The 20,354-nt window shown below is 59.0% G+C and overlaps 2 protein-coding genes across 5 annotated transcripts; both read left to right on the plus strand.

Moving 5' to 3' along the window:
* The first annotated feature begins 53 nt into the window (after positions 1-53).
* On the plus strand, positions 54-15,691 carry MAP3K11 (mitogen-activated protein kinase kinase kinase 11). Of its 4 annotated transcripts, none has more exons than XM_049616361.1 (11): positions 54-160; positions 452-2,331; positions 6,563-6,743; positions 6,939-7,087; positions 7,192-7,367; positions 7,493-7,736; positions 8,219-8,332; positions 8,868-9,003; positions 9,092-9,183; positions 13,749-14,174; positions 14,823-15,691. In XM_049616361.1, exons 2-11 carry the CDS (start codon positions 1,590-1,592, stop codon positions 15,158-15,160), a joined length of 2,598 nt encoding a protein of 865 aa, XP_049472318.1. In that variant the 5' UTR covers positions 54-160; positions 452-1,589; the 3' UTR covers positions 15,161-15,691. The 4 variants fall into 4 exon arrangements, with proteins under 4 accessions (XP_049472318.1, XP_049472324.1, XP_049472309.1 ...); XM_049616367.1 differs by having other exon boundaries at positions 56-218; XM_049616352.1 differs by lacking the exon at positions 54-160 and having other exon boundaries at positions 409-821; positions 1,033-2,331.
* A 919-nt stretch (positions 15,692-16,610) lies between these two features.
* KCNK7 (potassium two pore domain channel subfamily K member 7) lies at positions 16,611-20,106 on the plus strand. Its single transcript, XM_049616757.1, has 3 exons — positions 16,611-17,510; positions 18,877-19,275; positions 19,529-20,106. Exons 1-3 carry the CDS (start codon positions 16,994-16,996, stop codon positions 19,732-19,734), a joined length of 1,122 nt encoding a protein of 373 aa, XP_049472714.1. The 5' UTR covers positions 16,611-16,993; the 3' UTR covers positions 19,735-20,106.
* Positions 20,107-20,354: the final 248 nt, after the last annotated feature.

A 20,354-nucleotide genomic window follows, 5' to 3' on the forward strand; every position in this document is an offset into this window, starting at 1 on the left:
GACGCACGCGCAGGAAGGTAGTGGAGCGCTAAGGAGCGGCGGAGCCCTTTGGGCGTGCGCAGAGTCCAGGTCTAAAAGAGCTCAAAAGTGGTAGCGCTCGAGCGCATGCGCACACCTAGGCGTTGTCAACACAGTAGACACCACTGGGCGGAACCGAAGGGTTAGTTGATGAGTGGCCACTGGGTGACGGCGGAATTAATTGGCACAAAACTCTCCCAGTGAGTTACAGGAGGCGGGGTGGAGGCGTGGACTCCCCAGGGCTACAGGGACAGCTCTGCACCACCAAAGCACGCCCCTCTCGGTCCGCCCCTTTTAGTGCTGGACCTCACACCGGCACTCTCGCCCTAAGCGGTGTCTACTTCCGGGTCAGAGCTCAGATTTAGCGGTTGGAGAGTAACCTTACAGAACAGGCATGAGTAATAGAAATAGGATAACGTCGTTTTTCTTAAAGAGACAGGCGCAAGGCAATTGGAGTCCATCCAGTGGCTGTGAGGGCGATTTAGCTATTCTGAATCCAATCGCTGGGCGAAATTCTGGAAGACAGCCTCAGGTTTCAGCCCACTGGGGAAGGGGCATGAAGAACCGGATTGTTTTCCAGGTGAGGAGCAGAGGACACCTTAGACAACCCGTTCCAAGAGCTTGAGGTGCAGCCAGTCCCGTCCTCCAACCTTGCCCACTCTCATCCCAAACTAGCTCTACAAAGCAGAGTTTCTGGTCTCTGTTTCAGCTATGAAGGGAATGAGGCGAAGAGAAGATGAGTCACACAGTCCTTCAACTTCGGAGCCAAGACTAGACTCGGCTTTGCCCCACTCCCAAGCCAGGTTCTTTACCCCGTTTTGCTGATGCGGATGCAGAGGGGATGGCCTGTCCTTAGCAAAGACCAACCTTGACCCTGAACCTCCTGCGATGGGCGGTCGGGACTACCCATCCCCTCATTGCCCGCCTACCCGGGAACTCCCGGGACCTGCTCCGGCAGCCTCTGGGAGGGGAGCAGGGCTACCCGCCCGCGTCATCTGATGCTGTTTCCTGCAGGAGGGAGAAGAGCGGAAAAAAGTGAAACTCCACCCTCCACCTCTGCCTCCCGCCCCCGGGGCCAAAGTACAAAGGGAGGAGGAAGAAGGGAACGGGGTTGGAGCCGTCGGGCTGAGGGAGCCGGGCTGGGAAGCGGCAGCTCGGCCCAACCAGGGACACTCCAGCCACCCCCTGCGCAAAAAGACCCAACCGGAGTCCAGGCGCTGCCCCTTGCTGGCCCCACCTTACACTCGGCGAGTGCCGGAGCCAGCCTCCCAGGACTGCTCCAGGACTGAGGGACTTTCGGGCCCCTCCAAGCTGGCCATGGTGAGACGCCGGAGGCCCCGGGGTCCCACCCCCAGAGCCTGACCACACTGCCCTGGGTGGCCCTCTAGAAGCCCGAGATGCGGGGGGCCGGGAGGCAATACTCCTGGCTCCCCAGAGAGGTTTGGGTCTGGGGCTGAGGGCCAGGGCCCGGATGCCCGGGTTCCGGGACTAGGGCCTTGGCAGCCAGCAGGGGTGGGGACCAGGGGCACCCAGGGAAGGTACCCCACTTGCCCCAGTATTGGGTCCCAGCCATGGAGCCCTTGAAGAACCTCTTTCTCAAGAGCCCGCTGGGGTCGTGGAACGGCAGCGGCAGTGGGGGCGGTGGGGGTGGCGGCGGAGGAGGCTGGCCAGAGGGGTCCCCGAAGACAGCGGCTTATGCCAACCCTGTTTGGACAGCCCTGTTTGACTACGAACCCAGTGGGCAGGACGAACTGGCCCTGAGGAAGGGCGACCGTGTGGAGGTGCTGTCCCGGGATGCAGCTATCTCAGGCGATGAGGGCTGGTGGGCGGGCCAGGTGGGCGGCCAGGTGGGCATCTTTCCATCCAACTATGTGTCTCGGGGCGGTGGCCCGCCCCCCTGCGAGGTGGCCAGTTTCCAAGAGCTGCGGCTGGAGGAGGTGATCGGCATCGGTGGCTTCGGCAAGGTCTACCGCGGCAGCTGGCGAGGTGAACTGGTGGCTGTGAAGGCAGCTCGCCAGGACCCCGATGAGGACATCAGTGTGACAGCTGAGAGCGTGCGCCAGGAGGCCCGGCTTTTCGCCATGCTGGCACACCCCAACATCATTGCCCTCAAGGCCGTGTGCCTAGAGGAGCCCAACCTGTGCTTGGTGATGGAGTATGCGGCCGGTGGGCCCCTCAGCCGTGCCCTGGCTGGGCGACGTGTGCCCCCGCATGTTCTGGTCAACTGGGCTGTGCAAATTGCCCGCGGGATGCACTACCTGCACTGTGAGGCCCTGGTGCCCGTCATCCACCGAGACCTCAAGTCCAACAACAGTGAGTTTTGGGGAGCATGGTTGGAGGGCGGCGTGGGCCGAGCACACACCTGCCAACTCTCAGCTGAGCCACCTGGGGATCTAGGAGAGGCAGGAGCTCCTGCCCTAGGGGAGTCCCAGCTGACTAGGGGCGCCATGAGTCCACACGGGCCCCAAAGCAGGAGTCCCAGGCACCAAACCGTCCTTCACGCCCCAGCCTCAGATGGAGCCCTTAACCCGAGCTCATAGCTGCCAAGTTAAAAAGTTGGGAGCTCTCAGGTGAGCCATAAGCATCCTGTCTAACCGTGGACACCACTTCAAGGAAGCTGGATACTGGCGCTCATCTTCCTCTCCCCTAAAGCTCACACTTGTGCTGTTGCTGCTCTGCTCTTGTGGTGGGAAGCTTCTCCAGAACAGAGATCTTGGAGAGGAAAGCCCCCCACCCTTCCCACCCCTGGGGGTCAAGGCTGGGGACAGGGCTGGAATTCTGGTCCCGCCCATGCCCCTGACTGCATGACCTTTAGCTCCTTATTTCAACTCAGATCCTCAATTTCAGACTCTGTAAAAAGGGAGTGACCAGGAAGGTGAAATGGCTTAAGGGACTGGGCAAGCCTGGCATCTGATGCCTGGCACGTAGTAGGTCTGCAGCTGTGGGTGTGAGCATTTGAGGGCTGGATCACCGAGAGGGCCTTGCCTGGAATGAGCAATTGGGGTGGGCATGGTGGGGCTAAGGGAACCTCAAGCAGTAAGGTTACTCCGTCTCCAGCCATGTCAGGCCAAGAGGCAGGACCACCCCTCCCAGTAGTGGGGACGCGGGGCTGGGTCTGCTGGGGCTCAGGGTACAGGCCGTAGAGCAACAGGAGGTGCGGGAGGGGCTGATGGGTTATTGGAGAGGCATGGGCAACTCTTGGGGGAGGTAAGCATGGATATTTTGGGCGGCCTGGCCTGAGCTGACCATATACAAGTAGCTTATGGAGAGCAGAATGCCCTGACCCAGTAATATCCAAGTCCTTGACAGGCCTGGAGGGGCTGGGGAGGCCTACCAGCCACCCCCACCTATTCCCCTCATCCAGTGGGGCACTTCCCTCTGCTCACCCTTACTTCTTGGCCCTAGCCTTCCAGGGACCCCCACTCACTGCCCCAGCCTGAGGGAGATTCCCCGAAGGCCTTGGGGGAGGGGACTCCCTTCTTCTGTTTTTCCTCCAGTTTTCTTTCCAGAGAAAATGGAACAATAGCCCAGGCCCCTGCTCCCCACCCTCCCCACTGCTTCCTGCGTTTCCTGCTGCCCCTGAGCCGGCTTCCTGCCCCTGCTCCAGCCTCTGCTCCCTCCCCAGCCCAGCTGCCTGCAGGGGAGGAAAGAGCCAAGGGTTGGGGAGGGGGGGGGGGTTATGGGAGAGGAAGGAGCCAGGGATTGCACACACACACCCCCCCCTCCAGTTCCCCTGTTTCTCTCCCAGAGTCTGGGTGGTGATGAAGGCAGGCAAGGTGCCCTCAGCCTCTCTGAGCCTGGCCTCCCACCTCGAAGACCCCGGTCCTAGGCCTGGGGTGCTGTCTGTGGGATGGTGGGGGGAGTCCCTGGGCTGGGGGGGGGGGCACAGGCAGGAAACAATGGCGTGATTTTCCTGGACAATGGGGGCCTTGTGAGGAAGCCTGGCGGGGAGTGGAGGGGGAATTCTCCAGGCCCACGAGTCACAGGACTGACCAGCCAGCCCGGCCTGGGTCTGACCTCCCCCAATTCTCCCCCAAAGGGCTCCCCCCCAGTTGGAAACCTGGACCAGGCCTCCCAGAAAGGAGAAGTAGGGACCAGGGAAGGGAAGCGGAAGAGGTGTGAGCTGCTTAGGCCCCCAGAGGCCAGCCTGTGGAGGGAGCTGGGGGCCAGGCCCCTTTCAGAGGCTAGGGAGCCCTGAGAGGGGGCTGAGAGCTTGGGATCTCCAGCTCCCTCTCCTCCAGGTGGCCCCCGATCACCCCATCCCCAAGGTTTGTATCAGATGCCAGAAGAGCAACTTGGGTTGGGACAGATTCAAGGCACTCGATATAAAGCAGGGGATTCGGAGGTGAGGATGAGGCTTCAAAGGTGTGAAGCTGGGGGTGGAGGGTGACAGAAAGGCCACCAGGGACAAAGAAGTCCTGAGACTTGGATGAGAGGCTGCCTATCTCTGGGCCTCAGATTACCTGACCGAAAAGGGGAAGCTGGCCTCCCAGCCAGAGATGCTGGTGGGAAAGTACTTCACTAGTCTGTGAGGTACAAGTAGCTAGAGACCTGGCCAGTTGGTCTTCAAGAGGGTGGGTGGGTCCTGTCACCAGGAGAGACCAGCACGTAGACCTTCGGGCCCTAGCACATAGACCCCTTTGCTTGGTGCCACTCCAGCCACCTGCCGCCCTCCCCCCCCCCCGCCCCGCCCCCCCCGTTGCAGTTCTGCTGCTTTGGAATGAACTTGTGTAAGGTTTACTAAATGGTCCAGTTCTGAGCCTCCAGCAGCCAGCCCAGAGTCCATTGCAAAGCAGGGAATATGTTGTGACAGAGGACCGCAAGGAGAGTCAACACGAGAGGGTAGAGACCTAATCTTTAGAGGACAGCTGACGCTCAGTACCAGATGTCACACCCTGTGCTAAGGAATTAAGAAGTGTGATCTTGTTAAATACTCATGACAACCCTCTGAGGTGGCTTTCGTTGTCATCCTTAGCTTTATTAACTGTTTGGGACTCAGCCCCAGTCTGGCTCAGAGGAGAGGATGGACTGCAAGACCGTTCTCTGAATTAGGAGAAATTGCAGGGAGATTTGCTGTGTGCGGTGGGATTCAGAAGGTGGTTGTTGAGGGCATTTGGACATCAGACGGGGCGGTGATGGGCAGCTGAATCGGCTTCTGGCCTAGAGCTTCAAATGTGGGAGAGTCCAACAGGGAGGGGGCAGCTGGCACTTGGGAGAGGCCAAGACAGCCTGGGGGCAGTGGGCAGAGGTTGAGGAGAGGCCAGGCTCTGAGGAGCACTGGCACCGAAAAGGCTGAGGGGAGGGGAGGCCCTAAGGAAATAGCACAAGCAGCCAGAGGCCCCAGAATCAAAGACAGCTGGGGGGGGGGGTGGCAGTGCCAGATGCGGCCGCAAGGCCCAGAAAGCTTGGCCAGCAGCAGGAGCAGGGGTTATGGTTTCAAGCCTGGAAAAGTGAATACCCTGGTTCTGCCACCTCCTCCAAGAAGTCCTCCCTTTTGCCAGGCTGGGTTAGGTGCCCATCCCCTCTGCCCTCAGTACCCTGAGCTGCCCCCGTAATGGTGCTTTCACCCTGGACAGCAGGGCTGAGTGGTTGGTGTGCCCTGAAATGACGTATGTTCAGAAAGGTAATTGGCTTGGATGTCACTTCTCTACAATAACCAGCAGAGTGAGAGGCCCCCTTCAAACCCTTGATGATTCTATGACTTTATCCTCTTTCTGTTCCTCAAAACCTCTCATCTGAGCCATGTTTGTCCCAATGAGAGGTTTGCAAGTTGCTGCTTCTCCTCTGTCTACAGACTATGGTGGCCCCATTGGGGTCAACACCATGAACCCCTGCCAAATCTGACCATCCACTCCCATGTTTGTCCCAAGCTCCTCCTTTCTGGCCAAGGACCTTCACTTCTCAGACTCCCCATTCTCTTCACGTCCAGCTGCATCAGTAGATATCTTTTGTTGGGAGTCTTTCTGTCCTCACGGAGAGTGGCTGCACTAGCCAAGACGAGACATGGGCACCGGGGGCCTGCAGTGCCTGCTGGGTTTCCTTTCTCACCAAGGGGTTCCCTCCTGTTCCCCACACGAACGGGGGTTCTAATTCACACTCCTGTCTCAGCACCATGACAAGACATGGGTTTCTGTCCAATGCAGCATTAGGGAAAAGTTAGAACGCTGGCTTGAGAACCACACAGACTAGGTTGGACTCCGTTCTTTATTTGCATATGATCTTGACTAAGTGGTTTCTCTGCTCCGTTTCCTTTTCTGTAAAATGGGGATAATGATGGGTACCTCGGAGATGGTTTTGTGAATGCTAGAGCTGAGTGTTAATGCCTGGCCTCAAGTAGCCCCTCCATTAATGTTTCCCAGCATTATTATTTTTGTCTGATTCTACCCCAACCTCCAGCTGTGAGTTCTCCAGAGCAAGATCACCTCTGTGCTTCCAGTACCTAGCCAGCCTGTCTGTGAGATGATGGTTTGCTCCTAGCTCCTCCCTTGTCCCCACTAACTGAGCATGGAGCACCCACAGTCCTGCCCCCCACCCTCTTCCCCAGTTCTGCTGCTGCAGCCCATTGAAGGTGATGACATGGACCACAAGACCCTGAAGATCACTGACTTCGGACTGGCCCGAGAGTGGCACAAAACCACACAAATGAGTGCTGCGGGCACCTATGCCTGGATGGCCCCTGAGGTTATCAAGGCCTCCACTTTCTCTAAGGGCAGCGATGTCTGGAGGTGAGGCCTGGGTAGAGACAGGACAAGGCCATCCGTGGGGCTGAAGAGGGCAGAGGTGGCTGCCAAAATCTAGGGCTGGGCAGACAGGCAGAGCCCAGGGGGAGGGACCCAAATCATTTGGTTCCTAGTTGCTTTGGGGTGAAATAGTGATAAGTAAGTAGAGGACGGGACACAGACCCTTTGTCTTGCTTACAGTTTTGGGGTGCTGCTGTGGGAGTTGCTGACTGGGGAGGTGCCCTACCGTGGTATCGACTGCCTTGCTGTAGCCTACGGAGTAGCTGTCAACAAGCTCACACTGCCCATCCCTTCCACCTGCCCTGAGCCCTTCGCACAGCTCATGGCAGGTAAGGATATGGGGCTGAAGGGTGTGGGGCAGAGCCCTTTGGCACGGGACACGCCCACCCACAGACCCTTTCTCATTCTGTTCCCCCTCCACTCGTGTCCCCAGACTGCTGGGCGCAGGACCCCCACCGCAGGCCCGACTTTGCCTCCATCCTGCAGCAGCTGGAGGCGCTAGAGGCGCAGGTCCTGCGGGAAATGCCGCGGGACTCCTTCCATTCCATGCAGGAAGGCTGGAAGCGTGAGATCCAAGGCCTTTTCGACGAACTGCGGGCCAAGGAAAAGGTGGGAGGGGTCGGGGTGACGGGATTGGAAAGAGAGGCCGGGAAGTGCCTCCACGGTCTCCGTGGGGGCGGACGCTAAGGGTCCTTACTGGGCCGATCCCACCACCTTCCTTGTCCCGGGCGCAGGAACTTCTGAGCCGCGAGGAGGAGCTGACCCGCGCGGCGCGTGAGCAGCGGTCACAGGCAGAGCAGCTACGGCGGCGCGAGCACCTGCTGGCTCAGTGGGAGCTGGAGGTGTTCGAGCGCGAGCTGACGCTGCTGCTGCAGCAGGTGGACCGGGAGCGGCCGCACGTGCGCCGCCGCCGCGGCACCTTCAAGCGCAGCAAGCTCCGCGCGCGAGACGGCGGCGAGCGCATCAGCATGCCCCTCGGTAAGGGGCGGGGCCTAGCGCGCCTCCCAGTCATTGGTTATGAGCGGAGAGGTGGGGTCGGGCTTGTGCTGGCCTCACTGGGATTGGTCTGGGGTGCTGGTGGGTGGGACTGTGAGCCGAAGGCTGGAAGGGGTGGGGCCGGGAGTGTTGTTTTTCTCATGTGGGCGGGCTCTGGCGGAAATATTTGCATGGCGGCCAGGGAGTGGCTGCTCCCGGAGAGGGGCGGGGCTCATGAAAGTTCGGGGAAGGCCGTGGGCGCCCGGCGGGTCGCCTACGGGGAATCTTCGGTTGGTGGAGTCCTGGCTGTCCGCTTTCCTTATGGAGAGCCTGAGGCCCAGGAGAGCGGTGACCCCGGCTTCAGTCACGCAGCCACCGTGCCTGAACTGCCTTCGTGGCCTGGGAGCTGGCTGAGGGCTCTTGAGGGTTGGAATCCTGGCTCTCGTTCACCACAAACCTGCACCCTGCTTTCCCCCCAACCCCAGACTTCAAACACCGCATCACCGTGCAGGCCTCACCCGGCCTGGACCGGAGGAGAAACGTCTTCGAGGTTGGGGCTGGGGACTCGCCCACCTTCCCCCGGTTCCGGGCCATCCAGTGTAAGAAACCTCTCCGCATGCTTTTCCCCTCAGCACCATATCCTTCTGTCAAACCTTACCCTGGGAGCTGGATCCCACTGTCTTCTCCTAACTCCCCACACCCAGACTCCCTCCCCTATCTGTTTAGACCGATATCTCTGCGTGCCCTGGGCGGCATTTATTTGATCTAAGTAAGTTTTATAGATGAGAAAAATGGAAAAAGTAACTTGCCTAATGTCACATAGCTAACGAGGGGCAGAGCCAGCAAACCCAGGCAAGTTTGCCACAGCATGCGAACTACTAAACAGCAAATGCCAACTGGAGAACTAGATGAGATACCCCACCCCACTGCTAACCCCAGAACCCAAACCTACCTACCCCATCCCAGTTCTGTTCAGATTCTCTGTGGCCCAAAGCCCACCCTCGGAATAGTATGGGTTCCCACCTGATCCCCCATCTTCTAAGAAGTTGTCCCTGGAGCCAGACTGTTATGATTGGAGGACAAGGATCAGGGCTCTTGACCTCAGCTCAGACCCTCTTGGTTTTCTACCCACAGTGGAGCCTGCTGAACCAGGCCAGGCATGGGGCCGCCAGTCCCCTAGACGTCTGGAGGACTCCAGCAACGGAGAGCGGCGAGCATGCTGGGCCTGGGGCCCCAGTTCCCCCAAGCCTGGGGAAGCTCAGAATGGGAGGTGAGTGCCAGAGAGCCCCCGCCCCAGCATCATCTACCTCCCCAATAGTCCTGAGATTCACGAAGCCCAACCTCCCTCCCCTCCCCAGGAGAAGGTCCCGCTTGGACGAAGCCACGTGGTACCTGGATTCAGATGACTCATCCTCCTTGGGATCTCCTTCTACACCCCCAATGCTCAATGGTGAGTGGCCTTTTCTCCCTCCCCCTACCCCCACCAGCAAACAGCAGACTCCTGCTGCGCTCCTATGGGTACTATGGGGAAACTACAAAAGATCAGCAGCAGGGCAGGTCGTTCCTAGAACCCCCATCTGACCTATATAGGTCCACAACTGAGCCAGGTACAGCCCAGGTTTCAGGGGGCCCATAGTGCAGTCCTCGTGGTCAGGCCTGGCCCGCAAAAGGCCTCTTTTCTGCCCCGGTGGCAGCTGCTGTGCCTCAGCAGGCTGTAGGGAGGGAAGGAAGACAGCAATGGTACTCCCCATTTGGGACCCAAGGGAAGCTGGGTCCAGAGAGGGGAGGGAAACTGTGCCCGTGGAGTGGACCAGGCAGGTGGCTGCCACACTGTGCTCAGAGTCCCTTCTGAGCAGCCTGTAGTCGTAGAGGAGAAGATGAGAAAGCTGAGAAGGTGGGGTCCAGAGCCCATTCTCACTGCACCTGGGGCAGTTCTGAGCTTTTCTGTCCTCCATGAGGATACGAGCAGTTACTGCGCGTCAGGCATTCCCTTTAAGCAACAACCCTGTGAGGGAGGTGCTGTTATTATCGGCATTTTAGAGATGAGAAAGCTGTGGCCCCGAGAGGTAAAGTAACCTACCTGGGGCCTTCAGCTAAGGATTTGAACGCAGAGAGACTTTGGCTTCCTCAGATGCTTTCACCTGAAGAAAGGGTTTTTCGCACACAAACTGCTTGGGAAGCTAGTGGGTTGGGCAGAGATCAGGGCTCCTGTGTCAGAGGGACAAGCAGCTCGGGATTGGCAAGGGGTAGAAAGCTGCATCCTTCTTTGCCTGTGGATCCCGTCAGAGCCCCTCTCGCCCCACCCAGCACATCACCTCCACCATTATTTGAGTAACATTTGATAGTAGTAACAACAGGTAACATTTACTAGGTCCTTCGTATGTGCCAGGCAATGCTGGGTATTACGATTAGGACCATCTTATAGAGGCACAGAGAGGTTATGTGGTTTGATGTAGGGCACACAGCAGAACAGGGATCTGAACCCAGGTCTGACTCCAGCAACAGGGCCACGGACCCTCATCTGCCGCTCCATTTTCTACTCCAGAAATTACACTGCCCCAAGCTAGCTGTAGAGATGGAACTGAGAATTAGAAGGCCCAAGGGGCAGCTTGGTTCACCTGCTCTAGAATGTACCAAGCTAAAAGGGCCAGTGGAGAACTTAAAGTCCTGTCAACCCAGGTGTGTAGGTTGAAGCGGCCCCTACCGTGTTCTGCAGAGCCCTTTGACCTTGCTCTTTCTGAGCAACCAGGAGCAGGGACACAAGGGTCTGAACCCCATCCTTCTCAAGCTTGCCCCTGACCTGGAAGGATATCCCCTATCCCAGCCCAGCCGCCGGCTGAACACTTGGTTCCCTAGCACGAGCCCACACTCCAGTGGCCATCTTGGGCCTAGGAGAGTACGTGACCTTGACCTCCCAGCCACCCACACAGTCAGAAGCCTGGCTGAGAGTCAAAGAGGACCCTGTGAGGTTGTCCCAGGCACGCGCCATACTACCGGGGAACGGGTTGCCGTAAGGTGCCTGTTGGTGGATACAGTCCGCCTATGCTGACGGGACTGCTCTGTGACTCTCTGGAGCCGCTAACTGCCACACGGCACGTGCTCTCTGTGAGGCCCCATGGAAGCGATTTCACCTGCATCTCTGGGTCAAGATGGCCGTGCTGCTTTAATTCAAAGCAACAGAGTTGCCAACTCTTAGTGCTAGGAAGAGTGGAGGCAAATTCAAATCCCTGCCGAATTACCTTGAGCAAGGCACTTACCTCTCAGAACCTCAGTTTCTCAAGGCCATTGATCACAGGAACTTCTTCACACTCTCATATTCTGTGCTGACTTCCATCCGCCCTTACCTTTGTCTCATTTTTCCTGCTCGTTTTAGTTTTTATTTTTTTTAATGTTTATTTTTGAGAGAGAAAGAGAGAGTGTGGGGGAGGGGCAGAGAGAGAGGGAGACACAGAATCCGAAGCAGGCTCCACGCTCTGAGCTGTCAGCACAGAGCCCGACGTGGGGCTCGAACTCACAAGCCGTGAGATCGTGACCTGAGCCGAAGTTGGCCGCTTAACCGACAGAGCCACCCAGGCACCCCTTCCTGTTTGTTTTAAACATGTTTTTCCCCTGTTCAGTTTAATATCATTATAACTATCAGTTTCATCATCTGTAAAGTCGTATAATAGTGATCACCTTATGGGGCTGTTGCAAAGATCATAAGAATGGATGCCCCCATCAAACATATATTGATGCATTTTGTGAGACAGGCATCATACATATTAGAAATCAATCCTGGGGCTCCTGGGTGACTCAGTCAGTTGAGTACTTGCCTCTTGATTTCGGCTCAGGTCATGATCCCCCAGGGTTGTGGGATCGTGCCCCACCTCAGGCTCTGAGTGTGGAGTGTGGAGCCTGCTTAAGATATTCTCTCTCTCTCTCTCTCTCTCTCTCAAATAAAAAAAAAAAAAAAAAAGAAAGCTCTCTCTTTCTCTCTAATAGAAAGAAAGAAAGAAAAAAAGAAAGAAAGAAAAGAAATCAACCCTGCCCTGCCCTGGGGGAGGGCCTAGTGGGGGGGAGGGGCAGACTCAGAAACAAACAAGTAAGTGGTGGGGCAAAGGCTGTATAAGGCATAAGGTGAGCAGTAACTCCACAGGTTAGGAGAGATTCTGGGAGGGCTTCTAAAAGAGGAAAAAAACTCTTGTTTTCCTCCAGGCACTACTCACTTCACTTCTGGCACCAAATGTGGGGTTCCCATTCAGTTCTAACACAGTCTACCTGGAGTTCGCATCGGACCCTCCAGGTGAAGGGCTCAGTCCCACAAGACTGCCCCCCACCCCACTTCACATGCCAGTCACAAGTCCAGGGTGTCACGTGTGCTTCTGACCAACCACCTATAAGCCAGAGGTTCCCGTGACCTCCTCCTCAGGTTTGGTAATTTGCTAGAGCAGCTCACCAAACTCAGGAAAACAGTTCACTTACTAGATCACCAATTTATCATAAAGGATACAGATCGAGAACAACCAGATGGAAGAGGTGCTTAGGGCAAGGTCTGTGGGAAGGGGGGAAGTGGGGCTTTAGGACCCTCTCTGGGTGCTCCACTCTCCTGGCACCTCCACGTGTTGACCAGTGGAAGCTCTCTGAACCCTTTGGCTAGGGTTTTTTTTTTTTATAGAGCCTTCATTATGTGGACACGATCAATTGATTGAATCATTGGCCGTTGGTGATAGACCTCAGTCTCCAGCTCTCGTCACGTGGTTCATTCGCCCCGGCAACCGGGCTTTCCAAAAGTGACCTCATTAATGTGAACTTAAAATTATTTTTTTAATGTTCATTTGTTTTTGAGACAGAGAGAGGGATGACAAGAACAGGTCGGGGGAGGGGCAGAGAGAGAGGGAGACACAGAGTCTCAATCAGGCTCCAGGCACTGAGCTGTCAGGACAGAGCCTGACATGGGGTTAGAACCCACGAACTGTGAGATCACCACCTAAGCCAAAGTCAGATGCTTAACCGACCGAGCCAGCCAGGTGCCCCATCGTTAATGTGAACTTAAATGTGATTCAAAGGGGCTTGTTAGGAAGAGCCAAAAATGCTCCTTTCACTTCTATCAATGTGATCACTTAGGAAAATCTAAGAGTTTTCGGAGTTCTGTGCCAGGGATGAGATGAAAACCAAATATGTATTTCTTATTATAATTAACAGTATTATAGCTTCACAGGGAGGTGCTCTTTCACCCGGGGCTTGAATGGTGACTAAGGGATCACAGAAAGCCGAGGTGGGAAAGTTGTGCTGGGCAGAGGGAACGGTGTGTGCACAGGCACGGGGCTTTCCACACCTGAGGAAGAGGAAACCTCGGAGGAAAAGTTGAGAGCCAGGGAGTTGCAGGCCTGAAGCCATAGGTGGGGGCCAGGCCTTCATCCTCTGGGTCTGTGGGCCCGGCTCAGCCCCAGCAGATGTTTGTTGAATGAATGAGTGCATGACGCTGGAAAAGGAGGCAAGAGACAGTTTAGGAAGGGCCTGGAAAGGATGGGGAGTTTAGCCATTTGCATTTTGGAAGGCAGGGGTCTGGGCAGGGGCAGATAAGTCAGAGAGACTGGGTAAGGGTTGTGGCTGAGAAAAGGGACCCTGAGCCAAGCCCTGGTAGTAAAAGTTCAGTTTCCCCAGCCTTGCATTTCCTCCTCTGGACCCCCAGCCCCATGTCCCACTCCAGGCCTGGCCCGAGGAGGGTGGAGTAGAGGAAGGCTTTGAAAGCTCAGCCAAGGAGCTTGGACTTTATTTTAGTAGTAATGGAAAACGATGGCAGATTCTAGAGCCAGAGAGGAGAGAGAGAGAGAGAGAGAGAGAGAGAGAGAGAGAGAGGGAGAGAGAACGCGCGATGGGCGAGATCGGTGGGCAGGGAGGAACCCGGTCGGGGAGTAAAGGAGTCAGGGAGGACGTTGGTGGGGAGCAGAACTCAGTCCTTGTTCTAGGCCGCTGAGGGCCCCCTGTGGCCCCCGCCCGGAAGACGGCCTAACGTGTGCCCGCCCCCGCTGCCAGGTAACCCCCCGCGGCCGAGCCCGGAGCCCGAGGAGCCTCGGCGCCCAGGCCCCGCGGAGCGCGGTAGCGGCTCCGGGACGCCCAAGCTGATCCAGCGCGCGCTGCTGCGCGGCACAGCCCTGCTCGCCTCCCTGGGCCTGGGCCGCGACCTGCAGCCGCCGTCGCCGTCGCCGTCGCCGGGCGGCCCGGGCCGCGAGCGTGGGGAGCCCTCGCCAATACCCCGCGCGCCGGTGCCTACACCGTCAGCCGCCGAGCCACCCCCCTCCCAGCTCATCCGCTTCTCCCCCAAGAGGCCCGACGCCCCCGCCTCCCCGCTGAGCCCGGACGCCCCCGGCCCGCCCACCCCTGCGCCCCTGCTGCTGGAGCTCGGAGTCCCCTTGGGCCAGCTGTCAGCCAAGAGCCCCCGGCGTGAGGAGGAGAGTCGCGGTGAGTGGCCCGAAGCAGGCCTACTGTGGGTGACAGCGGGGAGGAGAGGCCGCTGGGGACGTGTGGGGCAGTAAGGCTGGGGCCACAGCCATCTGCTGGATCCCAGACCAGGCCCTCAGGGCACTGGGGAGGCACAGAAGGAACTGAGTTCTAAGTTCAGCCACCCAGTGGCGGGAGAGGGGGCTGGGGTGGGGGGGGCATGGCCAGGCAGGTTGTGAAAGAATAGAAATGATCCTGGTGAGATAATGACAGCAAACGCCTACTGGTTGCTTACTTGTGCCAGGCGCTGTTCCTTGAGCTGCGGAGAGATTGTCTCACTTAATTACATGACGGGCCTGTGAACAAGATACTCTTGTTATACCCATTTTTTAGATGAGGTTTAAGGCACAGAGAGATGAGGGACCCAAGGCTCTCACCAGTTAAGTGGCAGAGCTGGGATCCAAGCCCAGGCCCGTCTACTCCAGAGGCCTTGCTCTTAACCACTGGGTAATTAAACAGATGCACCACAGAGTCTAAAGGGCCATGGAAGTTATGAGTCAAGCAGCTCGCTGTGCAGATAGGAAAGCTCCAGAGGTGGGCGGTGCCTCCCGTGGACACCCAGGATTTGGTGGCTGCCTGACCCCGTGCCCCCTCCCTCAACCTTCCTAGGAAGTGCTGTCTCACCGCCGCCAGGGATATCACGCTCTGCTCCTGGCACCCCAGGCACCCCACGCTCACCGCCCCTGGGCCTCATCAGCCGACCTCGACCCTCACCCCTTCGCAGCCGCATCGACCCGTGGAGCTTCGTGTCAGCCGGGCCACGGCCTTCGCCTTTGTCCTCGCCACAGCCTGCGCCCCGCCGGGCACCCTGGACCTTGTTCCCAGACTCGGACCCCTTCTGGGACTCTCCACCTGCCAACCCCTTCCGGGGGGGCCCTCAGGACTGCAGGGCACAGACCAAAGACATAGGTGCCCAGGCCCCGTGGGCGCCAGAGGCAGGGCCCTGAGTGGGCGGGGCTGCTCCCCCACGCTCCAGCTGCCCTACAGGAGCCACAGTATACACTGGAACAGGAGCCGGGCGAGCCTCTGTAGCTGCCTTGGTTTCCCCCAGGGACCCCACCCCCTTTGGGGGTCAGGAACACTACACTGCACAGGAAGCCTTCACACTGGAGGGGGGGAGCCTGCACCCCCCCACACCTGCAACCTGTGGGTCCCCCGACTTACCTGCCCCGTTGGGGCCCAACACTGTACCCAGCTGGTTGGGAGGACCAGAGCCTGTCTCAGGGAATCGCCCCCAGGGGTGGTGCAGGAAGGAGGGGAAGTACAGGGGAGAGGGGCTGGCCTCGGCTGTCACCAGCACTCTTGACCAAGCCCTGCTACTGTGGCCCCCGCCCCAGGGCTTAGTGCCCGGATGCCCCCACCCCTGCCCTGGGGGTCCTCTGGGGCCAGGACTCTCTGGGTGCCCTCCTGCCGCCCCGGCCAGGGTTGGGGCCTCGGCCTCAGGATCCTATGAAGCCAAATAAACTCCCTAAGCTGTCTCCCCGGGTGCAGCCTCTCACCTTTTTGGGAGGTAGCCGGGGGATCCGAGCCATCACGCAAACCTGGTGACTTCGTGCCCTCAGCACAAGGGGCAGTTGGCCTGAGGCTAGGCTGGGACCAAGAGCACTGGCCTCGGTCAGGCATTCCAGGCCCGCCTCAGCCTCCTCGGCACCCACACGCGCTGCTCTCGCCCACCTTCTCCCCACCCTTGGCAGGCCTTTCCTGCCATTTCAAGAATCACCCCGTTCTTCCTGCTGCTTATCCTCGGGACCCAGCTGCAACATCACCTCCCCTGGGGCGTCTTCCCTGGCCATGCTGTGCCCGCCACAGCCAGCTCGCGGAACTCAGGCGTCCAGAGCCCACTGGGCAGAATCTTGGGGGCTTGTCCTGGGTTTGTCTCTATTCCAGGGTCTGGACCAGGAGGAGTGACCACCCTGGCTCATGGCTCCGTCCACACTTCTCTTACTGGCTCATGGCTCCGTCCACACTTCTGTGGGTTCTGCAGGGGGGTGGGGGGCACCCTACACCAGGCCCCGGGGCGGGGCCCTTGCGCTCAGCCCCTCCACGGTTCAGGGGAGTAGTAGTCTAGGCTCCCCGCCCCTGCACACACCCTGGCAGCCAGGCTCACTGTGTCCCCAGTGTTCAGTGGGGCGGGACTCAGGAGGGCCCAGCACAGGGTTCTCAGGGAGAACTCAGAATGGAGGTGTGAGAGCGTCCTCTAGGCGGCGGCCTTGGCTCCTCTCAGCTCACTGCCCTGCACCCCCCCCACCCCTCTTCCCAAATCCCCACTCCTGTCCCCACTCCTGTCCCCTCTTCCTTGCAGGCTGCCTGCTGTACCCCCCTCGCACCCCCCTCCCAATAGGTCCACCTAGGCCACTGTTGTCCTCTCGGCCCTGTGTCCTTACCCCCCCACCCCCACCCCACACTGTTCCTCTCACACCCCAAGCTCTCTCCCACCTTGACTGGCTTCTGTTCCCCAGCTGAAATGTCAGTCTTCACTCTTCCAGGGCCTTCCCCCAGAACTTCAGGGTATGTGTGACAATTCAAACTTGTCACATTCTCTTGCTAACAGGTTTCTTGTGGAACAGCAGGAGGGAAGGGACCTGTGTCTGTCTTCTTGTCCAGTGTCCTCAGGAAAAAGAAGTACTTGCTGAGGGGATGCAGGGAGCGGGCCGGGCTTGAGTGAGCTCCTCCCTGAATAAGCCACCCTGTGTGACTTTGAGCCAGTCTCGCTCGCTCTCTGGGCCTCAACCTGCTCCACCCCGCCCCCATCTCCCCGGCTTCGGGGAACTGGGCAAATAATGTCTCGTCCCCAGAAATTAGGAGGAGGGACCCGGACCGACCCCCTTGCCGCTCATTCACACTCTCCCTCAGTGAGTCCCTGGCGTCTGTCTTCAGCCTCCCACGGGCACCTCCTCCCGGCCGCACCCTGCCAGCCCCTCCCAGGTGCCCGTGGAGCCGCCAGCTCCCACAGCACCTCCGACCCCAGGCGGCACAACATGGGGGCTCTAAGGCCCTGGGCCCGGTTCCCACTACTGGTTGTGGCCCACCTGCTGGCCCTGGGGATTGGGGCTGCTGTGCTTCAGGCCCTGGAGGGGCCGCCAGCCCTCCGGCTCCAGGCCAAGCTCAGGACCGAGTTGGCCACTTTCCAGGCAGAATATGGGGCCTGCCTGCCACCTGGGGCGCTGGAGGAGCTGCTGGGCACCGCCCTGGCGGCCCAGGTACGCGGGGTCTCCAGCTGGGGCGATGGCTCAGAGGCTGGGAACTGGGATCTGCCCTCGGCCCTGCTCTTCACTGCCAGCATCCTCACCACCACGGGTAAGGCTGCCAGGCGGCCGGGCAGGCGGGGGCTCCTGGGGGGCCCTGGCGATGTAGCCCTTCCCTCAGCCCCAAAAGGCCAGACAGATCCCAGGCCTGACTCGGCCTGACATCAGAGCTGGGGCTTCCCACACCAGTACCCCAACTGGTACCTCAAGTTCAGCGGCCAGGCAGGGTGTGTCCTCCTCAGCCACACACCCCGACGCCCCCTGACATCCGGGAGAGATGCCCAGACCCCGTGGCCCGAGGCAAGGCGGGGAGCGGGTATTGTAGGGTGGATTCTTGAACGGAGGAGAATGGAGTGAACCCAGGAGTGCAGGTCAGGACCACCGACTCCGGAGAGAGTGGCCAGGGGGAGGAAGTCCTGATGAAACGTTAGCCATGGCAAGAGGGCACAGAGATCAGGGATGACGGAATTCCTGGCAGAGGGAACAGCATGTGTGAAGGCGCAGGGAAATAAAGGAATGGGACCCAAAGCCCTGGAGGTTTTTTTGTCCTGTGAGTGGACATCGTCCGTACAAACATCTGCAGAGTGTCTAAATGTCGTCTAAATCTGTATTCCCAACTTCTCTCGGACAATCAGGAGAGCTATATTCCCTCTGAGCCAGAATCCCTGCAAGGCGGCATATTGTCCGGAGAGGAACAAGGCCTGTACTTTTGGACAGAACGCTTCCACTCCGGGCCAACCCAACGCTCTTGTCTCACATCTGGCCCCTCTAGGCATTTGCGTTTACAACCTCCGGACCAGCTGGTCCTGTTCTCCCAGCACACCCTGCTCTCCCGCCTCTCCCTGCCTTGCACATGCTTTTCCAGTCCTGACTGCCCTCTCTCACGCACGCTGCCTCTTTTGCCGCCGTTCATGTCACGTCTTCACTGACTTTCCTGCATTGTCGTCTCCACCAAAAGGCAGGGCCTGGGCAGACTCAGATGCCAGTGCAAGGCCTGGCACACAGGGTGTCTCAAGACACCTTTGGGCAGGGGAAGAGTGCGTAACGTTCTTCCCAGTGGATTTGGAAGCATCGTATTGGTCAAGGGCAGAGCTGAGGAACCGGAGAAAACCAAGCTTCCTCTGGGGCAGGATAGGGGTTCTCAGAACTGTCCCAGCCCCAAGAGGCCTAAGGTGACTGCCTCTTTTAATGTTCCATTTCCCAGAAAAGAGTGGGCACAGAGGTAAAGGGACTTGTCCAAGACCCCCAGCGAATGAGGAGCAAAGCCAGCCAGAGCACAGGCGGGAGCCGGTCCCTCGATCTCAGCCACTAGAGGGCGGTCTTCTGCCAGAGGCCTCGTTGGGGGAAGGGGGGGGGGGGGGAACCACAGCGGGCATCCCGCTGGAGTGCTCATCGCCCCCGGCCTCTCTCCTTTCCAGGTTATGGCTGCATGGCCCCGCTGTCGGCGGGCGGAAAGGCCTTCTGCGTGGTCTACGCGGCCCTGGGGCTGCCAGCCTCGTTAGCGCTCCTGTCCGCACTGCGCCGCTGCCTGCTGCCTCTGCTCAGCCGCCCAGGGGCCTGGGTAGCGGCCTACTGGCGGCCGGCCCCGGCCAGGGCCGCGTTGCTAGGGGCAGCCGGACTGGGCCTGCTAGTGGCTGGCGCCTTCGTGCTGCTGCCAGCGCTGGTGCTGTGGGGCATCCAGGGTGACTGCAGCCTGCTGGAGGCCATCTACTTCTGTTTCAGCTCCCTCAGCACCATCGGCCTGGGGGACCTGCTGCCGGGTCACGGCCGTGGCCTGCATCCGGTGCTTTACCACCTGGGCCGGCTCGCACTTCTCGGTGAGTCCAGCTGCCAAGGAGCGTGAGGGCGAGAGGAGGGAAGAGGAGCCCGGACTACGACTCCGTAAACCACTGGGGAGGCCTAGCCGCCCAGGTGGAGGAACCCTGCCCTGGGCTGTGGTGTGGGAGTCGTAGAACCCTGACGGCACCTCTGAGTGGCGCCGGGTGCCGGGGTGGCGGGTCACCTGGCTGGGAGGTGGCAGGGAGCATATGGGCACTGCAAAGAGCTGTGCCATCAACCTCTCCTCACCAGGTTACTTGCTCCTCGGGCTCCTGGCCATGCTGCTGGCCGTGGAGACCTTCTCAGAGCTGCCACAGGTCCGTGCCGTGGTGAAGTTCTTTGGGTCCAGTGGCCCGCAGACGGCTGAAGACCAAAGCGGCATCCTAGGCCAAGATGAACTGGCCCTGAGCACCCTGCCATCCTCGGCCGCAGCCCCAGAACAGACCCCAACTTGCTGATGGGTGCGAGGTGATGGAGTTGAGCTCTGTTCAGGTGGACGAGCTTGAGGAGGAAGCCCCCAGTGATGGGAGGGGAGGGTGTGATTGTAAGGACCTCAGGCAATAGTGGTTTGTTTTGTTTTGTTTTTTTAAAGAGAAAGGCAATAGCCCTGTTCTGGTCCCTTCTTTCAAAATGGGACCCCTAGGGGCGCCTGGGTGGCTCAGTCGGTTGGGCAACCGACTGGGCTCAGGTCATGATCTCACAGCTTGTGAGTTTCAGCCCCGCATCGGGCTCTGTGCTGACAGCCCAGAGCCTGGAGCCTGCTTTCGATTCTGTGTCTCCCTCTCTCTGTCCCACCACTGCTTGCACTCTTTCTCTGTCTCTCAGAAATAAATAAACGTTAAAAAATTAAAAAAAAATTAAAAAAAAATGGGATCCCTAAAGCGATCAACGACCCAAACCCCACCATCCTTAAACCCCACCATCCTTTGAAGGCGAAGGCGAGAGGGGTCCTCCCCGCATCTGGGAACCTCAAAGCCCGCCCGGCCCCATCTGGGAACCTCAAAGGCCGCCCGGCCCCACTTCGGATCGCAGACAGCCTTATCGGCCTAGCCCCGCCCCCTTCCGTCTATTGAAAGCC

The sequence above is a fragment of the Panthera uncia genome, chromosome D1, assembly GCF_023721935.1.
Source record: "Panthera uncia isolate 11264 chromosome D1, Puncia_PCG_1.0, whole genome shotgun sequence".
In the NCBI taxonomy this organism is placed as follows: Eukaryota; Metazoa; Chordata; class Mammalia; order Carnivora; family Felidae; genus Panthera; species Panthera uncia.

Excerpts from the sequence above, each read along its gene's own strand:
- MAP3K11 (XM_049616361.1), top strand. The coding sequence starts at position 1,590 with ATGGAGCCCTTGAAGAACCTCTTTCTCAAGAGCCCGCTGGGGTCGTGG. Across the intron at positions 7,737-8,218 it reads GCGCATCAGCATGCCCCTCG|ACTTCAAACACCGCATCACC; the intron begins GTAAGGGGCGGG and ends CCCCAACCCCAG. Across the intron at positions 8,333-8,867 it reads CCGGTTCCGGGCCATCCAGT|TGGAGCCTGCTGAACCAGGC; the intron begins GTAAGAAACCTC and ends TTCTACCCACAG.
- KCNK7 (XM_049616757.1), top strand. The coding sequence starts at position 16,994 with ATGTCTCGTCCCCAGAAATTAGGAGGAGGGACCCGGACCGACCCCCTT. Across the intron at positions 17,511-18,876 it reads CAGCATCCTCACCACCACGG|GTTATGGCTGCATGGCCCCG; the intron begins GTAAGGCTGCCA and ends TCTCCTTTCCAG. Across the intron at positions 19,276-19,528 it reads GGGCCGGCTCGCACTTCTCG|GTTACTTGCTCCTCGGGCTC; the intron begins GTGAGTCCAGCT and ends TCTCCTCACCAG.